This window comes from Zootoca vivipara, chromosome 7 (genome assembly GCF_963506605.1).
Source record: "Zootoca vivipara chromosome 7, rZooViv1.1, whole genome shotgun sequence".
In the NCBI taxonomy this organism is placed as follows: Eukaryota; Metazoa; Chordata; class Lepidosauria; order Squamata; family Lacertidae; genus Zootoca; species Zootoca vivipara.
In genome coordinates, this window is record NC_083282.1 from 96,011,286 (window position 1) to 96,030,385 (window position 19,100).

Consider the following 19,100-nt stretch of genomic DNA (forward strand, 5'->3'; position numbering starts at 1 on the left):
CTGGTAATGTAATGTTTTCCATGAGAGAAGAACAAGTGATACAAGATTCTGTATACATTATTTTATGGGTTTGTGGTTTTATTCATTAATATGAATAGTCATTATTACAATAAAGCTAAGCTGCTTGGCATCTGTGCATCCAGAGAGAGATTCCTGTGACCAGATGGTCTTTGCAGGGCAGCTGTGGAAAGGCAGAGGCGGGACAGGCACCAGCTTGGAGCCATCCAGACTGCCTCCCCAACATGGCCAGGCAGCAAATGTCGCTTTGCTGGGCCAAGACATGCCTCTGTTTCTGCCTCACAGGCTGACCCTGATGGAAGTGGGAGAGGCGGTGGTGGAAGAGTCTGAGACCAGCGAGGAGGAGGTCGCCTTTGGCAAGGTGAAAAGAAGCCCCTGGCAATGGGGGGGGGGGGAGAATGATGCCTGCCCCCAGGTCCCCTGAGAGCCCCAGCCAGCCTGACCTGCAGCACCTGGTCCTCCTTGCGCCCTGGTTTCCCTCTTGGGGGCGGGAGGAAGGGCTGCTTTTGGCTTTGCTGGAGTGACTCCACTTTGGCCCGCCTGGCTTCTGTCCGCAGGAGTCAGAGCTGAGGCCTCTCCTTGCTTGCAGGATCTTACCTAATGGCTTCTTAAAGGATAAATGAGCGGGGCAGAGCAATATGGCTCCCCTTAACACCTGCTTTCCCTTTTCCTGCAGGATTCCTGAGGTAGGCTCCCCCCTCACAGTTTCTCAGGGGGCTCTATGCTGCGCTGCCCCTCCTGGGGTTGGAAGCTTCAGTTGCTTGTTGCCAGTGCTGTTTGTCTAATTGACGATCTGTTTTTGGTGCCTTAGGGGCTCTCCTTGCCCCCATTTGTTGTTTTGCACTTGAGGTTTTGCCTCAGCTGCTCTCACTTGTGAGACTATTTCTGTTCTGCTGTTGGCTGAGAAATAAAACTGTTTATGGAAAACTTTTGGTGCCTGCAATGAGGCTGCTTTGACGGGGGCTGGCGAGGGATGTTGCACAGTTGGGCCCTAATGCATCTACCCTGCGCTGAGGCGGATGACGTAGGAATCGCTGTGGGTCATGTAGCGCACCCAGCGGTGAGGGAGGCTCGGCTGCGGCCCCACAAAGCGCAGGAAGCGGATCTGCAGACCAGACGATGTGTGTGCTGGCACCTCAAAGGAGAGGTTGGCAGGGCCCAACTCCAGCAGCCGCGCCCGGCTCAGCCCTGGCACCTCTAGCTGCAAAACAGACGCACATGATTGGGGCAGCAGCAGCTGGAGGGTCACCATTGTGGGGCTTCCCTCCATTGCTGCACCAACTGCCGGGGGCCCCGGTTAACCCCTTACCTTGAAAAGAGCTGAGAGCTGGGAGCCACCTTGGACTCTGGGAATGACCCACTTGATGGACTTTGTGGAGGGCTGAAAGGTGGCGGACTGCTCAGGACTGCTCAGCTCCTGGGAGAGGCTGGGGGTGGGGGAACAGCCGTGAGAGAGGGAGAGAGCACCAAGCAGGGGCACAAGGACACCTGCCATGTTGGAAGGGGCCTTGCAGCAGCCGCCCCCCTCACCTTACCTTAGAGTGGCCTTAGGCACAGGCAAGTGGAGGTGGATGTTCACTGCATGGCTGAAAGAGATGGGACCCGTAAGTGGGGCAGAGCAGGGTGAAGCTAGCCCCCCCCCCAAACTACAGGGAAGGACTCTACCTTTTTGGTGACAAGTCACAGCGAAGCTTGAGGTAGATCTGCACTCTGCAGGGGCGGAAAAGGTGCATGGTGAGGCAGGGCTGGGGGGGGCGCCCCATTGTCCTCCTCAAAAGCACTTTGAGGGCTGCTTGAGGTGGCAGCCAGGCCCCACTCACCGGCCATTGGGGTCGTGGTTGATGGTGGGGAAAAGATGGAAGGGCAAGGCCGCAGGGGTGTCATCCGCCAGCTGGTACTGCATCAGAGTCAGCTGCTCAAAGAAGGACAGGGCTCAGCTGGTGGGCTTCTCCCAATCCCCATGGGCCCAGCCCCCCCCCCCCCCGGCTTGCCTTTACCTCCCCTTGGCTGGGGTTTACGCGGAGGATGCGGCTGCGCTCAAATTCGTCCAGCTTGACGGAGCTGTGGAAGGAGCACTCGTCCACCCGCACTGCTGTGCCATAGCCTGGGTGCAAAGCAAGAGAGGCTTTAGGGGGGGCAGCTCCTGAGGTTCTGTGGGGCGCAGGGGGCACACTCACCTCGCAGCTCAGTCTTGCCCACACAGAACTCTTCAGTGAGGCCAACCCGCATCTCTGCAGGGGAGAAAAGGGCACAGCCTCCATGAGTTCTAGTTCCTCAAGGGGCATTTCCCCCCCAGGGAGGAGGAGAGCCCTCGCTGCCTCGTGGCTCCAAGCAGGAGCTGCTTCTCTCCCTCATGGCTGCTCAGTTTTTATCCTTCAGCTTATTTGCAACTGAGGTCGCCCTGCCCCATGGTGATGGGGCAGTGGGTACACTTAACTTGCACAAGGCCTGCCTAGCGGGAAAGTGGGAGGGAGGAACCCCCATTCCCTGCAAGAAATGAACCTTCACAGTAGGGCCAGTGTCACATCTCCCTGCAGCAGAAATCCCTATTTCTAGGCACACACACACACCCAACATGGCATGGATTCCTTGGTCACTTTGCACCATCCTTTCCAGGAGCCTCCAGAGAAATATCCTGCCCCAGACTGGCAGCCTCTAAAGGAGCAGCCCCTAGGACAAATCTGCCCCCCCCCCCCCGGTCCTGGCTTGTCCTCTGAAAACCCGCCAGGCGCTTTACTTTCTGATGGGCAGATAAAGGGAGGCGCAAGCAGAAGCTATCCGACTCAGCGGCTGCCCTCCCTGGTCAGGACATGTCTGAGGGAATTTACTCACCGGAGCAGCCAGGAAAGAAACTCTTGAGGCGGATTTCCCCTTGTATGTCAGTCTTCATGGGGGTTCCCTGGAGGGAAGAGGCACAGGGCTCAGGGTCTCCACCTGGGCAGTGCTATGGGGTCAGGGAAGAGCTGTGCAAGAGGGAATCTCTGGCGCTGCTTTCGACTTACGTTCGCTGCAATGATGACCGTGAGACGCTCCACTACGTCCAGGAAGACCTCTGGCCGCGAACTCTGGAGGAAGAGACAGGACAGCTCTGCTGGGGCTCTTGCATTGCAGGGGACTCAACTAGATGGCCCTTGGGGGTCCCTTCCAACCCTACAGTTCTGCAATTCTGTTCTCACAGTGGCCAGGCAAATGCTTCTCCGAAGCCCACCGGCAGGCAAAGGATGGCAGCAAGTCCCCCTCTCATGCTCTCTGTGTTGGGGGCCGGGGAGGATTCTGGCTGGGTGAAGGTGCCCTTCTTCCTGCTTGCCTGAATGAATCTTCCACCAGTTTCTAAGCCCCATTTGGGTTCTGATACCAGAAGAGAAAGAAAACCCTCTCCTAGCCCCTTTCTCTGCACTTCTGCCTTTTTTTTCTGAACTACCAAGCCCCAAACACAACTTTCCTCATGGGGGAGTCGCTCCACCTGCTTGATAATTTTGGTTGACCTTTTCCAAACGTTTCCCAGCTCTGCAATATTTATCTTGCAGGGGGTTGACCTAGATGATTTTGGGGTACATTCAAACTGCAGTTCTAGGATTCTAGGTGCAACAACCAGAACTGAACTTGGTGTGTTGATGATGATGATGATGATGATAATAATAATAATAATTTATTATTTATACCCCGCCCATCTGGCCGGGCCCCCCCCCCCCGCCACTCTGGGCAGCTTCCAACACACATTAAAATACATTGGTGCCTCGCAAGACCAATTTAATTCGTTCCAGGACTCAATTCGTCCTACGAAAAATTTGTCTTGCGAGTCACGGTTTCCCATAGAAATGCATTGAAACTTCATGCGTTCCTATGGGCTCCAGGGGACTGGCGGCGGCGGCGCTTGCTCTCTTGGCCGCTTCTCCCCCTGCAGCCACGCCGCGGACACCCAGGAGCATGCGCCTTCTCCGAAGCTCCGTCCGATGTCGGCTGTGTGCGAGGCGGCGGGGGGAGAAGCGGAGAATAAGGATCCGCTTCTCCCCCGCCACCACGCCGCAGACACCTGGGAGCATCGGATGGGGCTTCGGAGAAGCGCTACGCCTTCCCCGAAGCCCCGTCTAATGTCGGCTGTCAGCTTCCTGCACTGACAGCTGATTTTCCTTTGACGCCTTCTCGTGCTACATTCTATGGCCGTGCTTCGCAAGATAAAGCGGTGGCCATAGAAAACCTCATCGTCTTGCGAGTCCCTCGCGCAAGGCAAAACTCATTCGTCTTGCAAGTTTTTCGTTTTGCGAGGCATTCATATTGCGAGGTATCACTGTACATTAAAATATCACAGATTAAAAACTTCTCTAAACAGGGCTGCCTTTAGGTATTTTCTAAGTTGTTTATCTCTCTGACCTCCGATGGGAGGCTGTTCCACAGGGTGCCACTACCAAGAAGGCCCTCTGCCTGGTTCCCTGTAGCTTTGCTTCTCGCAGTGAGGGAACCGCCAGGAGGCCCTTGGCGCTGGATCTCAAGTGTCTGGGCTGAACGATGGGGGTGGAATCGCTCCTCCAGATATACAGGACCGAGGCCATTTAGGGCTTTAAAGGTCAGCACCAACACTTTGAATTGTGCTCGGAAACGTAATGGGAGCCAATGTGTTAATGCCATAGAATTGTAGGCTGATACCATGGCATTACGATAGTGGTGGTTTCAGATTATGGGTGGGAGACTGAGGCATTTGTTGCATCATTGCTTTATTTGGTATAAGTTGTTTATTTTAAAGTTATTGTAACTTTTTATATGGGATCTGATTACTAAAATAAATAAATGCTTGTTGGCAGTCGGCACAACTCCAGCCCTGCAAGCACCTTTGGGGAGGTTTTGCTGAGTGACTCAAGATACGGGGCATCTTACCTGTTCCCCCCGCAGGGACAGGACAGGACGGGCAGCTGCGCAACTGGGAGCCACTTTGCTTTGCTGTGTATCTGCTCCAAACTGGATCCACAAGAAATAATTATTATTGAAAACGGATGTTAATCTGAGTCCTGTGAAGCTGAAAGAGTCCTCAGCTCTGTGAACAGCAGAGCAGCTTATTGCAGACTCTCAGTGACAGTGTGTGAGATCTTGGAGAATGCCACAACATCCACATAATAAGATGCTACAGAACACAAAGAGGAAAAGAGCAATGGCACCCCAACATTACTGGGAGTGAGGCTGGAATGCAGCAGAGGCTGTACCATCATAATAAATGCTTGAAAAGCAGAGGTCACCAATATACTTTACCCAGAGCACTTATGCAATGCCCGTTGTTTATTGGGGTGGGGACCATTTTCCAGCCAGTGGGCTGGATCCTTAGCTCCTTCAACCACTGTCAGCCATTTTGGCAGTATGGCTGGGAGAAGCCCCTGTGCAAAATCTTGGATTATCACTGGCAGTCAGTGTAGAAAACACAGCTTGAGGAACCAGCAGTGGGACTGGCATACCCAACGTGTTCGAAGAGGTGTTATACATAGGCTTTGTTTCAACACTGAACCCACCACCCTCTCTTTCCTGCTTTCTTTCCTTGCAGCCTCACTTTGCCCATCTAGCAGGAGGCGGCTTTGGCTGCAGTGTCGGAGAGGCACCCAGAGCAGAGCCATTTCTTAGCATTTTCAGGCTAAGCATGACAAATCCAGCCCAAGGGATCTTGACAACTGGACAGAAGCGCATGGCCACATGCACAGTCTTGTGCTGTGCAAGCAAGTCTCCCTCATCTAGCAGCTGGGGCTTCTCGGGAAGAGCTGATCTTTAGAAGCTAAAAGGCTTTAGGTGACCTCAATGCCAGGTTGCCATTCACTCCCATGGAGCCCATTTCTGGGTCTTGCACTACCAGCCCCACTCACCAGGCCCACCGTACTGAGGTCGAGAAGGCTGAAGGGCTGGCTGAGCACAGGCTCCATCTGGATGAAGTTCTTCAGCACGTCAGGCGCTGTTGTCTGGATGTAGCCATAATCCTGAGGGGAGGGGAGAGTTGTGGGTGCAACCAGTTCCCTCCTTCCCTTCCCCTTTGTGCCCCAAGAGAGAAAACACCTGGAAGCATCTATGCAGCAGGATTACTAGCCATGCACAGATTTGATCAAAGGAAATCACTTAAGATAGAAAGCCAATAATGGCTATGGGGGGGGGGGGGTCAAGTGGTAGCCTCCTCATCCCAACTTCAGATAGAAGCGGATCTAATGCCAGGCGCTGCCCTTTTAAAATGGTTTGCATGAATGGACCCTTCCTCCGCAATGGCCCTATTCTGGCTTGGGACCATGGTGCCCCCCTACCCAACTTTCCTGATGAGGTGTCACACATTTTGATCCTTGAAGCTGGATGTGAGCCTGTTGGCACCTCTGGTATCTTCTTCCTCTTACACGGTGGATGTCCTTACCCTGCGTTCTGCGGAAACTGCTACGAATTTGTCATGGCCTTGTTTGATATTGGAGCTTTTTGCACTGGCTGGCCATCCTGGCAGGTGCCATTTATTTGCATGGGGCAGCTGGCTTGCTGTCAAAAGGGGGCCTGGTGCACCCCACACCCCACCTACCAAGAGCTCATCCAGGAGTTCGTAGATGAGTGCAAAGTTCAGGCTGACAGTCTTCTCACTCAGAGAGCCACAGTAGTCCCGGAGGAGAGTCACCAGCCTGGAGGCAGGAGGGAGTACTGGTGTCAACAGTGGGGTCCCCTCAGCGCCCCGCCTGTGCCCCGCCTGTGCCCCCCAGGCAGCAGTCTCACCGGTTGAGGAACTCGACAGCTGTGAAGGGAGAGGTGCTGGGAAGCAATGTCGCCACGAAGTACAGCCCGGCGTGGCGCACGTGCGCGAAGTGGAGTCCCTGGCGCGCCTGCTGGAGGAAAGGAAGGAGGAGAGGGGTGTCAGTCAGCGTCGCCCCGCTTCTCCTTGCAAGACACAGAGCCCCCCACCCTGCCCGCTTCTCTACCATGAAAACGGGCGCCTGGTCCCCCGGCAGCGCAGCAATCTTCTGGCAAAAGGTATCGACCAGCTCGGAGTCGCCGTCGCCGCGGACTGAGGGGGGGGATCAAGGAAAAAGGGGGGGAGTCAGAGCCCGCTCGGTCCCCCTGCGCCCGGGGCCCCTCTGCCCTCCCCTTCCCCAGCTGCCGGGCTGTTGTGCGGGCCAAGGAGCGCGTGGAGGATACAGTCCTTATAGAGGAGGCGGTCGCCCTTGGCGGAGAGCACGAAGACCTGAGGCAGCATCGTCGCGGAGGGAGGAGGAGGAGGAGGGCGAGCCGGACACTCTGCACATGACCCGGAGAGCCCGGCGGAAGGAGATTCCGGGTCCGGGGCTGGGTATACAGATCCCTTTTACGCCCGCCCCCTACATCCGGGACCTCCGCTCTTTTCGGAAGCTGGCCGCCGTCAAGTGACAGCTTGCCGTACAGAGGGAGAGGAGGGGGAAAGTCGGTGGGCGGGACTTCTGCTGACGATGGGGACTGATTGGGTGATATGGAGGGGGGAGACGGGCGTTCCTTCCCGTGTGGGGATTGGCCTTCCTGACCGGCAGGAGGTGACGAGAGCGGCCATAGGCGGAATTGGCGCCACTTCCCGCGTCACTCAGTTCCGTGGCGGGAAAAAGGAGAAGGAGGCGAAGCGACCAAGATGGCGGGAAAAGCCGGAGGCCGCGACTACGCGGAGGAGGCCGGTGAGCGGAGGGGCGGCGGAGGCGGGCGAGGGCGAGCGGAGCCGAGCCGACCGTCTCTGTCTCTCTCTCTCTCCTCACAAAAATTCCTTCAGTAGCACCTTAAAGACCAACTCAGTTTTTATTTTGGTATGAGCTTTCGTGTGCATGCACACTTCTTCAGATACTTCTTCAGATGCATGCACACGAAAGCTCATACCAAAATAAAAACTGAGTTGGTCTTTAAGGTGCTACTGAAGGAATTTTTTTATTTTGTTTCGACTACGTCAGACCAACACCTGTAACTAACTCTCTCCCCACAGCGAGGGCTTCGGCGTTCCTGGAGGGCTTCTACCGGCAGAGCGAGGCGGGGAAGGAGTTTCCTTACGTGGAGCAGCTGGTGAGGCGGGGCGCGGGGCGGGCGCCGGAGCGTGTGCGGGGCGGGGGACAGGGGCCCTTCCTCGGCCCTCCGCCGCTGACGCCCTTCCCTCCCTGGCTCCTTCCCGGCAGCGGCGGGTGGCGCAGCGGGAACAGGTGGCGCTGCGCGTGGATCTGGACGACGTGGCCGAGGAGGACCCGGCGCTGGTGGACTCGGTGTGCGAGAACGCGAAGCGCTATGAGAAGGTCTTCGCCGACGCCGTCGCGGAGCTGCTGCCCCGGTACCGGCAGCGGGAGGTGAGCCTCGGGCCCGCGCCCCACTCCTTTTCCCAGGCTGCGGCCTTCCTGCCGCGGGGTGACCGCTGCCTTGCCCCTCTCCTCTCGCCCAGCAGGTCGCCCACAAGGATGCGCTGGATGTCTACATCGAGCACCGGTTGCTGCTGGAGGGGCGCGGGCGGGAGCCCGGCCAACCCCACGACCCCCAGAACCAGTTCCCGCCAGAGCTCATGCGCCGCTTGTGAGTGCCGCCCCCCCTTTGCCAGCCTGGCCGGGAATCCTGCTGCCTCTGTGGCCGCCCCTGCAAGCAGAGGGAGCATTTGCTGAGTTCCTCTCCTTCTGGTAGAAATGGAAGCGGGGGGGGGGGAGTGTGGCTCTGTGAGCTGAGGAGGGCAGGGGATGGGGGTGTCCTTTCCCCCATCTCCAGATATTGCTGCAAAGCTGCAGAGGAGACACCTTATACACGTGAGCCCCCTTCTGGCTTTTCGGGCAGAGGCAGCTCTCTCCCAGGGCGCCTCATGGCCCACCGTGGTCTCACTCTGTCTCCCCCCACCCCGATTCATAGTGAGCTGTACTTCAAGGCGCCATCGAGCACCAAGGCCCAGGTGATCCGGGAGGTGAAGGCTGATGCCATTGGGAAGCTTGTGGCCATCCGGGGCATTGTCACCCGCGTCTCTGAAGTGAAGCCTCGCATGGTGGTAGCTACCTACAGCTGTGACCAGTGTGGTGCTGAGACCTATCAGCCGGTGAGGAGACAGCCTTTCAGTGGGAAAGGGAAATGCACAAGGGGGTGATACCCCAGCCGAGGCTCCTTGCACCTGACCCCCCTTCTTCCTGCTCTTGCCTCCTCCCAGATACAGGCCCCCAACTTCACCCCTCTGCTGATGTGCCCCAGCCGGGAGTGCCAGACCAACCAAGCTGGTGGCCGACTTTACCTGCAGAGCCGTGGCTCCAAGTTCATCAAGTATCAGGAGCTGAAGATCCAGGAGCATGTGAGCCTCTGTGTGTTTCTGTCAAAACAATGGGCCCTTCTGCTGCTGTAGCCATTTTCCCCCTTCCCACCCACAGTGTTCCAGGGGTGGTGTGGAGAGCCAATATCTAGCTGCTCAGCCACCAATGGAAGCAGCGTGGGCCAGTGGTTGCAGAGAGCATGTTTCACAGGCAAAAGGTCCCCAGCATCTCAAAGGAAAGGTTGTTGGGTTGGTTTGACGGGGAAAGGCACAATTTTACTTTAAGTGTTTCTGTCTTGCTCATCAATTCCCAAAGTCTTTTAGAGTGGCTTACAATAAAAGAGTAAAAAGTAATGTTAGTTGGGTGATTAACATGCAGAATTGGTCATTCTGCACGTTTCCCAGTCGATGTGCACCTGTCAGCTGGCCCAAAGTGGTTCTGGTCCTTGGGCCCCAAGGAAGTGCTTCTTTTGGAGCAGCCCTATGATTGGCTGCCTCCTTCACAGCAGGTGTGCCTATCCCTTCCCTCAAGGAGGCACTTACCGCTTGTGGAGACTGAGCCACTCCATGCCCACATCCTTGGGGCACAGCAAGTGACATTCAGACATAACCCAAGACTGGATGCTACACTGGAAACATCAGGCACCCCAAAGTGATTCGCTTAACAAGACACAAGCAAGGGAGGAGCATGCTTGACAATGGACTAAATCCTGCAGGGGCCAGTGTGGGGGCTGTGCAGCTGCTGCCTCCACAAGCACCTCCAGGTGGGGGGCAGGGACTCTTCACAGTCTCTGGGTGTGTGGGGGGGAGCTCTTGGGCAGGTGCTGCGGTCAGAGTAGGCAGTGCTGTTCTGGGCTAGGGCAGGTGGGTGGGTGACTGGATATTCAGAAACCTCCAATGAAGGTGATGGGCTCTCTTTCATCCCTGGGTGGCCAGGGATTCTTTATGTATGATGCCTGCAATGCAGGGGATTGGAGTAGATGGACTGCCTGGTGCATGGGCAGAGGGTCTGGGTGCACTGGAAGGGCAAGGAGGGAGCCCTGCTCTCACCTCCCCCTCCCTCCCTCCTTCCCTCCCTCCCTCCCTCCCTCATAGAGCGACCAGGTGCCGGTGGGGAACTTGCCACGCTCCATCAGCGTCAGCGTGCAAGGGGAGAATACGCGCCTTGTGCAGCCAGGGGACCACGTCAGCATTACTGGCATCTTCCTCCCTTTGCGGCAGACAGGATTCCGGCAGATCCTGCAGGTGGGAGAGCAGTAGGTGAAGCTGGGAGGCGTCTGGGGGTGGTGCTGGGGCTCTGGACTGAGCACATCTCTTGCTGCATTGTAGGGCCTTCTGTCCGACACATACCTGGAGGCCCACCACATCGTCTGTGTGAGCAAGAGTGAGCAGGAGGAGCTGGGTGGAGAGGGGCTCACGGAGGAGGAGCTGCGCCAGATCACAGGTGAGGGGTGGCTTCATCCTCCCTGCACCTCTGGCTCCGTGGGGCTTGGAAAGGAGCTTCCAGGAAGCTGGTTGTGGTGGGGAAGTGGTGCTCCGGCCTGCCTTGTGTACTCTGGTTCCAAGATGCTTTGGGCAAAATTCCTTCTCAGAAGAGGTGCCTCAGAGCTGCAGCGAAACAGAGGAAGCAGCTGCCTTATACTGAGTTAGGCCCAAGGTATAAGGCAGAGAGTCTTTCCCAGCCCTACCTGGCGATGCTGTTGGCAGGGATTTAACTGGGAAGCTTCTGTAGGGCCCTTGGGCAATGACTGTCCAGGAAGACAACCTTGGGGTCATGGCAGAAATCTCGCCCAAAGCGCTGCCTCCTTGTTCCTGGCCGAAGTGAAGCCAGAGTCTTGCCTGTCTGGCCCCTCCTGTGGGCATCTCTCAGCTGCCTCAGCTGTAATCTGGATTGTAACTGCCTCTTTCACACCCTGATTTGGAGAGTTTCTCTGGAGGTTGGCTGGCCATAGTTTGGGTGCTTCCGTCCCTCAAGCAAGATTACTGGCAAACCTGCTTGTGCAGGGGGTGGGGCGTCTGTCCAGCACCATCCCACACAGTGCCTCCCAGCCCCTTCCTGCCCCCAGGATCCTGAATTGCCCAAGGGGCTGGCATGGTCTAGTTGAGTGCCTGGAAGGTGCAGTGCAGGGGCCCCTCCTTCGGTCGCTCTAGGAGGGGCCCCTGGCCTGCACTCACATCTCCCTCCTGCTTACTCTTGCAGAGGAGGACTTCTACGACAAGCTGGCGGCCTCCATCGCCCCTGAGATCTATGGCCATGAGGATGTCAAAAAGGCCCTCCTCCTCCTGCTGGTGGGGGGCGTGGACCAGAACCCCCGGGGCATGAAGATTCGGGGTAAGACCCCCCGGGGCTGCAAGCAGCTGCTCTCCTGCGCCACCTTCCTCCCTCTGCTGCCATCTCTGCAAAGTGCTGCCTTTGCTCCCAAGGGTGGGGCAACATTTTCTCCAGAGGCCAGAGACACCCCTGGATAATGTGCCGTCTTCTTCCTACTCCTGGACCTTGTAGGGAACATCAACATCTGCCTCATGGGGGACCCTGGTGTGGCCAAGTCCCAGCTGCTGTCATACATCACGCGCCTGGCGCCACGCAGTGAGTACCACTTCAGAGTTCACTGAAAGGGATGCTGCATGGGACTGAGCCTGGGACCTTCTGCCTGCAAGGCAGGTGCTCTGTCCCTGACCAGCGCCTGTCTGGCTGATGTTGCAGCTGCTGGAGAGGGTCCAAGAGTTACCCAGCTCCCGCTAAGGAGACCTACAAGCTGCCATGGAGGGGGAAGACCACCTGAGCTCTCCGCTTCAGAAGAAGCTACCGGGGGGGGGGCAGAGGGGTCCCCTTGCCTCTAGAAAAGCCTTGCCTCTGAGGTGCATCTCGCCTGATGTCGTTTTGTCAGTTGGACAAGACACCCCTTTTGCCTCAGCCCATGGATTTTTTGTGCAGCCGGGGGCCTGTCACCCAGTGCCTGAAACTTAGCTCTGGGGGTGGATGTTTCCTGCCTTGAGCCCAGGAGCATTGGGTGAGGGCGGAGGAGAGCTGCTTTAGTGACAGGCCCAACTTCCGTCCCGTTCTCCAGGCCAGTACACCACGGGCCGCGGCTCCTCTGGTGTGGGGCTGACAGCTGCTGTGCTGCGTGACCCGCTGACAGGGGAGCTGACCCTAGAGGGGGGGGCGCTGGTGCTGGCTGACCAAGGCGTCTGCTGCATCGACGAGTTTGACAAGATGCTGGAAGCAGACCGGACGGCCATCCATGAAGTGATGGAGCAGCAGACCCTCTCCATTGCCAAGGCTGGCATCCTGACCACGCTGAACGCCCGCTGTGCCATCCTGGCGGCCGCCAACCCCACCTATGGCCGCTACAATCCCAAACGCAGCCTGGAGCAGAACATCCAGCTCCCAGCTGCCCTCCTCTCCCGCTTCGACTTGCTGTGGCTCATCCAGGACCGGCCAGACCGTGACAACGACCTCCGGTGAGCAAGGGCCACCAGGCGCTGCAGATGAGGCCCCTCCGCCCCCCCCCCCCGGGTTTTGCTGCTTTTTCTGAATGGTTGTCTGTTTCCCACAGTCTTGCCCAGCACATCACCTACGTGCACCAGCACAACCACCAGCCCCCCTGCCAGTTCCAGGAGCTCGACATGGGCCTCATGAGGTGAGGGGGACTGGGCATTGGCGCAAGCTGCAGGGAGGGTGGCTCCCATGCAGCGGAGGCCTTGGCTCAGGGCTCATCTCCTTGTGTTTCCTGCCAGGCGGTACATTGCCATGTGCAAGCAGAAGCAGCCAGCGGTGCCTGAGGCTCTGGCAGACTACATCACAGCCGCTTACGTGGAGATGCGGAAGGAGGCCTTGTCCAACAAGGACACCACCTACACCTCGGCCCGCACCTTGCTGGGGATCCTGCGTCTGGCCACCGCCCTGGTGAGTAGAGAGCAACGAGAGTCCTGCAGCAGCTGACCAGGCCAGGAGCCACCATAGCCCCATGTCTGGGAGCCCACCAGCAGACCCACAGGGCAGCAGTTCTTCCCACTTACAGTTGCCAACAGCTGCTACCCAGCTCTGATGATGGAGGTGGAACATAGACGTTGCAGCTAGTGGCTGCCAGTAGCCTTTTGCCCCCCCGCCCCCCGGGGTTGTCTCATCCTTTTAAAACCATCTGAGTCAGAGGCCACGAGCGCTGCATTTGTCTGCTCTAATTCTTCCAGGGTTCAGCTCTCCCCTCCCCCACCCCAAAATATAATTATTACAGGTGAAACTCGGAAAATTAGAATATTGTCAAAAAGTGCATTTCTTTCAAGTAATGCAACTTAAAAGGTGAAACCAATATATGAGATAGATGCATGACATGCAAAGCAAGATATGTCAAGCCTTTATTTGTTGTAATTGTAATTATTTGTCATTAGGCGGGTCAATTATAAATGGAATGTAATTAATGAAATGTAATGGCGATGTTTATTTTTGTATTATTGTAACTATTTGTTTTATTACTGTGGAATTTCCAAAAGAAAGCATTTGTAAAAATAAAAATAAAAAATAATAAGTTGTATTACTGAAAGAAATGCACTTTTCGACGATATTCTAATTTTCCGAGTTTCACCTGTAATTGTAGTTCTGTCATATCTAGTTTCCTCCCATCAACTGTATTTGTAGTCTCCATGCTGTCCTCTGGCCAATACTTCAGAGGGAAACAGGTGAATCCATTCCAGGCCACCTGCTCCACCTTCTCACTTCCAGAAATTTGTGTGGATGTAGCAGAAATTGCAGTGGGGCAAACATCTTTTTAGAATACTGTACTTTGCTTCCCTATTTTTCTTTTTTTAATCCTTAAGAAGCCTGCTTAGGGTTGGCTCCTGCAATTCTGGAGCCTGCACTGAAAGGGTTTCAATGCAGCGGCAGGACCTTGGAGGGCATCGCTTGGTGGTTTGGAGCAGGAAGGGAACTATTTCTTCCCTGCGGTGGTGGAGGGACGGTGGGTGAGCCGGCTGACATTGTGGGGCTCCTCTTTAGGCTCGTCTGCGGCGTGTGGACTTGGTGGAAAAGGAGGATGTGAATGAAGCCATGCGCCTCATGGAGATGTCCAAAGACTCCCTTCTGGCAGACAAGGGACAGCCAAGCAGGTATTGTTATTTCCCTCCCTCCCTCGTGCTGTGGAGTGGGGGCACCAGACTTCTCTTGGGCTACTGGATTGACCTCCCCCCTCCCCACTGCAGGACACAGCGCCCCTCTGAACTGATCTTTGCAGCCATCAGGGAATTGGTTCCGGCTGGGGGACCTCGCTCTGTGCACCTGGCGGCAGCTGAGCAGCGCTGCGTCTCGAAGGGCTTCACTCCCGCCCAGTTCCAGGCTGCGCTCTCGGAGTATGAGGAGCTCAATGTCTGGCAGGTGAACCAGAAAAAGACCCGCCTCACTTTCGTCTGAACCCTGCAGGTGTCGTCTTGGTGTCTGCTCTCTCCCACCTTGGGTTGGACCTGGGCTGGGGGACCATTTGCAGAGTGGCAGGGTGTCTCCTGCTATCGCTTCTCTTAAGACTGGCATTTTTTCCTAATAAAGCAATTAATTTGTATATCTTGTGATCTAAATAATGCTGACAGCTGAATGTTGACCCCTTCCATCTCCTAGCAGCCCTCTGCTTCCAGGGCTCTTTCTGTCTTGGAGCAGGGGGGGGGCAGGATGGGCAGCCTGTTCAAGGTTGCAATGTCCATTGAGGAAGAGAAGCAAGGGGGGTGTTGTAGGACCTCCTACACACTACCACCCCAAAGAGGCCAAAGACATGAACCACACACAGTCTCTGCCGTCACAACTGCTTTATTAGGAAGAGCCAACATCTCAAAAGAAGAGCCCCCGCATTCGCCGGCCAATGCCCTGGCGGTCATATAGAATGTTAAACTTGTTCACAAACTGGTTCATGGTGTTGCAGGTCTTGGTGATGGTGCCAAGGTATGTCATGAGGCCCACGTCATTGCATTGCTGAGAGGGAGACAAAAGGAGGCTGGCTGATCAGAGGGGACACCCCAGGTAAGGGCAGCTGCTGTGGCATGTGCCCTGCACAGCTCTTGGAAGCACTTCTTCCTCCCACCTTCCCATGCACCAGAGCTCTTCTCCAGCTGCCCTCAGATCAGGCTCTTGCAACAGCTTTGCCATAATCGTAGCATTGGAAGAGACATTGAGGATCATCTAGTCCAACCCCTTGCAATGCCAGAAAAGATCAAGTTGGCAGGTACATTTCCAACCTTTTGCTTTTGTGGAGGTCTCTGTGAGATGCAAGAACCCCCCAGGCCAGAGGAAGTAGAAGCAAATGACAACATTCCTGCTCCATCCCTACTCCCCATTAACAAGGGATTCCTCTCCCTTGCTCCAGTTTGACATGTCTTCCCATACAAGTTTCCCTTGCCCAGGACACTCACATCATAGAAATCTGTTTTGAACTTGTCAGTGCTCAGCACAGGCAGGCAGTGGCAGAGAGCATAGGCCTCACGCAAGATCTCATGGTTGAAGGGCACCTCCCCTGACGAGGGTGTGAAAAGAAGCAACAAGTTAGAGAGGAGGCTGAGGTGCTTCCCACCTGCAGGAAAGAGGAACAGACAAAGGTGGACACTGCTGCTTCACCCACAGCCCTCACCTGCTTCCGAGGCTTTAACATACTCCAAGATGAGCTTGACACGGCTGTGAAGCATCTTTATGGCACTGTGCTGGGCAATGAGATGCTCGGCCACTACAGTGACAAGTGGGGGGGGGGGGAGAGAGTCAGGGGGAGAAGCCTGAAAAGTGCCCGAACACCTGTCTCCCCTGAGGCATGAAGCAGGCCAGGGACAGCTTCCACCATCCTCTCACAGGAGACCTTGCAGCTCCAGCCCAAAGTTAGCACTAACTGGCTAACAGCCTCACTGCCCGTTGCCCTCCCTTGCCTGTGGAGTTCTCGCCACTGCCTGTCGCTGTCATCCGTGCCACATGATCAACCCCAATGCGCTCGGCCTCCTCTGTGGCCAGAGTGTACATCAGTTCAGCAAACAGCATTGTAGCCTTGATAGAAAGGGGGAAAGAGACAATAAGCACACAGATAAGCCTCCCCCCCCCTGCACTGGCAGCAAGTGGGGCTCCCTCCAAAGGCAGCTGGCTCTCCTTCCTTGGAGATTTTTAAGCAGAGGTTGGACGGTGAGGGATCCTTTAGCTGTGACTCCTGCACTGCGGATCTCTCCTCCCATACAGGAAAGATTGCCCACTTCTACCCAAGTCCTTGCAATACACGCCTTTCTAAAAAGAGTGAGATGGCGCAAGAGTGGTGGATATTACCTCTCCATTGATGATGTCAATCACCGACTCGAAGACACTGACAGGCAGCTGAGGGGGAGAGAGAGAGAGAGAGTGCACAGCAGCTCACTCAGATGTCCCTTGGTGCAGCTGTTTGAGGTTTCAGTCATGGAAGGGAAGAAGAGCAGATACTCACATCCGTGTGTTTCGTCATGGGGTTCAGCTTGAGGAAGAGGGGGCTCTCAATGATCTCACACACCTGAGGAAAAAATGAAGGTGCTATCAGGAGCGGCAGAAGTTTGGGCCTCTGTCCCTTGGCAATGTGAAACCAGAGGGCTGCTCAGAGGCCTCTGCACACCCATCTCACAGTCAGCAGGCAGCAAAGGGGATGAGGGCCGGGCTCACCTGCTTGTGGACATGGATGTCAGACTGGTCTGGGGGGCCGCCTGTTGTGTACCAGCCTAGGAACTCCAAATCTTTGAAGACTTGTTTAACTGCAGGATATCGGAAGAAAAACGGCTATCACAACATAAAGTGACACTGGCCAACTACGATGGCTGCAATAAGGCATTAAACTAAGTTATGGAGGATAAGACTATTGCTTGTGAATATGACGACGGATCTATATTACCTTTACTATTGGAGGCAGAATTCTGAGTACCAGTTGCCAGGAATCACCCCGGGGGGAGGGGGAGGGGTGCAGCTGCACCGGGGTCCTGCTTGCCAGCTCCCAGGGGAGTGTGCCTCTGGTTTACCACTGTGGAGAAAGAGTGCTGGGCTCTGTGCCCCTCAGCCCCCTGCTACCAGCCAGGCTGCTCTGAGAGGCCCTCTTTGGCTCATGCCTGTCCTGTGAGTTGCCCCCACCAGCCCCCCTCGTCCTCCTGGCAGGCCCAATTGCCGACTCACACTGTTCCTCCTTGGTATAGTAATACTCCTTGTCGATGACCACGTTCTCTCCCACCGTGTGCGACAGCAGCTCGAAGGAGTTCATCACCTCGATGTTGCGCCCCTCCTGGCGGCCGATCAGGGCCCCGATTACTGCGGGGGTGAGGGGGGGAGTCAGGACGCCTCCTCCCAGCAGCCCCAGCAAGGGCGGCTCATGCTCCAGAACAACGCGAGTTGGAGTCTTGCCAGAGATTTTTTGGGGGGGAGGGACCTCTCTCCCCTCCCTTCCCGGGCGGGCGGCCTGGGGGTGCAGAAGATGCATTCGCGCGCGCCCCCGACCGCCGGGCTAGGTCCCTTCACTCCGGGGTCCCGCGGGAGGCCGCCCCTTCCCGGCTCGCAGGCAGAAGCCCACCAGGTGCAGCTCTCCTCCCCCCCCCCCGCTCACCTTGGACGGGGCGCCCCTCCTGCGAGCGCATCCGGATCCAGTGGTCGCTGATGTTGAGAATGACGAGCGGGTGCAGCGCCACCGACACGCTCCCCGTCACGCCCGACGCCATCACCGCCGGCGCCGCTGCGGAGACCGAGGGAGCCGTGAGGACGGAGGGAGGCCCCGAGGGCGGCTCCGCCGCTCTTCCCAGCCAGCCCCCCCCCGCCCGCCGCCTCCCGGGCTTACCCGCCGCGTCCACCTCCATGCCGGCCCCGTTGCTGCTCCCGGCCGGGCAAGAACCGCCGCCGCTGGGAGCAGCCGCCATCTTGGCCGCGTATGTCCCGTCGCGCTCTCCGTAGAGAAATCTCCCCGACGGACGAAGGGCGCATGAGCGTCGGGAGTGAAGCCAAAGAGATATGAAGAATGTAGAAGGATCCCGAGATGGAACTTCCGGGTTCTTCTCAAAGCAGCTCGGCTTCTTACCTCCAGCTGCGGGGGGGGGGCAGGGAGGGGAGGAAGGGCCCTTACAGGGGAGGAGGCAGGGCGGGTCCTGGCTACCCTTGCTGCGGGTGGCGGAGGCGGAGCAGCTGCCGTCCCCAACACCCGCTGAGATTTTCATTTCTCGTCCGCCTAGAACAGGCATCCCCAAACTGCGGCCCTCCAGATGTTTTGGCCTACAACTCCCATGAACCCTAGCTAAGAGGACCAGTGGTCAGGGATGATGAGAATTGTAGTCCAAAGCATCTGGAGGGCCGAGGTTTGGGAATGCCTGGCCTAGAAATACCCTTATGCCCCCCCATCCTTTTTCTGGAGTCCCACTGGCAGCGGGGTGGGGGCGGCCGGGCTGAAGCTAGAGCTGCACGCAGCCCCCGCCCCGCCCCCCGCCCCCCAGTAATAATTCCACATCTGAAATACCGTGTACAGCTCTGGACGCCACAGTTTAAGAAGGATATTGACAAGCCAGAAGGTGTGCAAGATGATCAAAGGTCTGGGGAACCAAACCTTATGAGGGATAGTTGCTGGGGATGTTTAGCCTGGAAAAGAGGAGACTGAGAGGAGATACGAGATTCTTCTTCAAATACCTCAAGGGCTGGGAAGAGGGAGCAAGCTTATTTTCTGCTGCTCTGGAGGGCAGGACTCGAACCCATGCCTCCTAGTTACAGGTAGGTAGCCGTGTTGGTCTGAGTCGAAGCAAAATAAAAAAATCCTTCAGTAGCACGTTAAAGACCAACTAAGTTTTTATTTTGGTATGAGCTTTCGTGTGTATCTGAAGAAGTGTGCATGCACACGAAAGCTCATACCAAAACAAAAACTTAGTT

At 56.5% G+C, this 19,100-nt stretch overlaps 3 protein-coding genes across 4 annotated transcripts; 1 reads left to right on the forward strand and 2 right to left on the reverse strand.

Moving 5' to 3' along the window:
- Positions 1 to 57: 57 nt before the first annotated feature.
- On the reverse strand, positions 58 to 7,382 carry AP4M1 (adaptor related protein complex 4 subunit mu 1). Its single transcript, XM_035122430.2, has 15 exons — positions 7,153 to 7,382; positions 6,936 to 7,021; positions 6,733 to 6,842; positions 6,545 to 6,641; positions 5,859 to 5,969; positions 4,891 to 4,971; positions 3,021 to 3,083; positions 2,851 to 2,917; positions 2,196 to 2,249; positions 2,016 to 2,122; positions 1,839 to 1,930; positions 1,684 to 1,728; positions 1,554 to 1,604; positions 1,328 to 1,445; positions 58 to 1,219 (listed from the first exon to the last, which is right to left on the reverse strand). Exons 1-15 carry the CDS (start codon positions 7,208 to 7,210, stop codon positions 1,019 to 1,021), a joined length of 1,341 nt encoding a protein of 446 aa, XP_034978321.1. The 5' UTR covers positions 7,211 to 7,382; the 3' UTR covers positions 58 to 1,018.
- Positions 7,383 to 7,526: 144 nt separating this feature from the next.
- MCM7 (minichromosome maintenance complex component 7) lies at positions 7,527 to 14,784 on the forward strand. Of its 2 annotated transcripts, none has more exons than XM_035122426.2 (15): positions 7,527 to 7,655; positions 7,955 to 8,031; positions 8,142 to 8,306; positions 8,399 to 8,526; positions 8,851 to 9,031; positions 9,140 to 9,277; positions 10,331 to 10,480; positions 10,565 to 10,679; positions 11,436 to 11,567; positions 11,739 to 11,822; positions 12,304 to 12,697; positions 12,793 to 12,876; positions 12,974 to 13,142; positions 14,229 to 14,338; positions 14,432 to 14,784. In XM_035122426.2, the coding sequence occupies exons 1-15, from the start codon at positions 7,613 to 7,615 to the stop codon at positions 14,637 to 14,639; spliced, it is 2,178 nt and encodes a 725-aa protein (XP_034978317.1). In that variant the 5' UTR covers positions 7,527 to 7,612; the 3' UTR covers positions 14,640 to 14,784. The 2 variants fall into 2 exon arrangements, with proteins under 2 accessions (XP_034978317.1, XP_034978318.1); XM_035122427.2 differs by having other exon boundaries at positions 8,402 to 8,526.
- Positions 14,785 to 15,010: 226 nt separating this feature from the next.
- On the reverse strand, positions 15,011 to 18,141 carry COPS6 (COP9 signalosome subunit 6). The gene is made up of 10 exons (XM_035122428.2): positions 18,028 to 18,141; positions 17,800 to 17,925; positions 17,376 to 17,507; positions 16,875 to 16,963; positions 16,666 to 16,728; positions 16,512 to 16,559; positions 16,127 to 16,241; positions 15,841 to 15,933; positions 15,626 to 15,726; positions 15,011 to 15,188 (listed from the first exon to the last, which is right to left on the reverse strand). The coding sequence occupies exons 1-10, from the start codon at positions 18,104 to 18,106 to the stop codon at positions 15,048 to 15,050; spliced, it is 987 nt and encodes a 328-aa protein (XP_034978319.1). The 5' UTR covers positions 18,107 to 18,141; the 3' UTR covers positions 15,011 to 15,047.
- Positions 18,142 to 19,100: the final 959 nt, after the last annotated feature.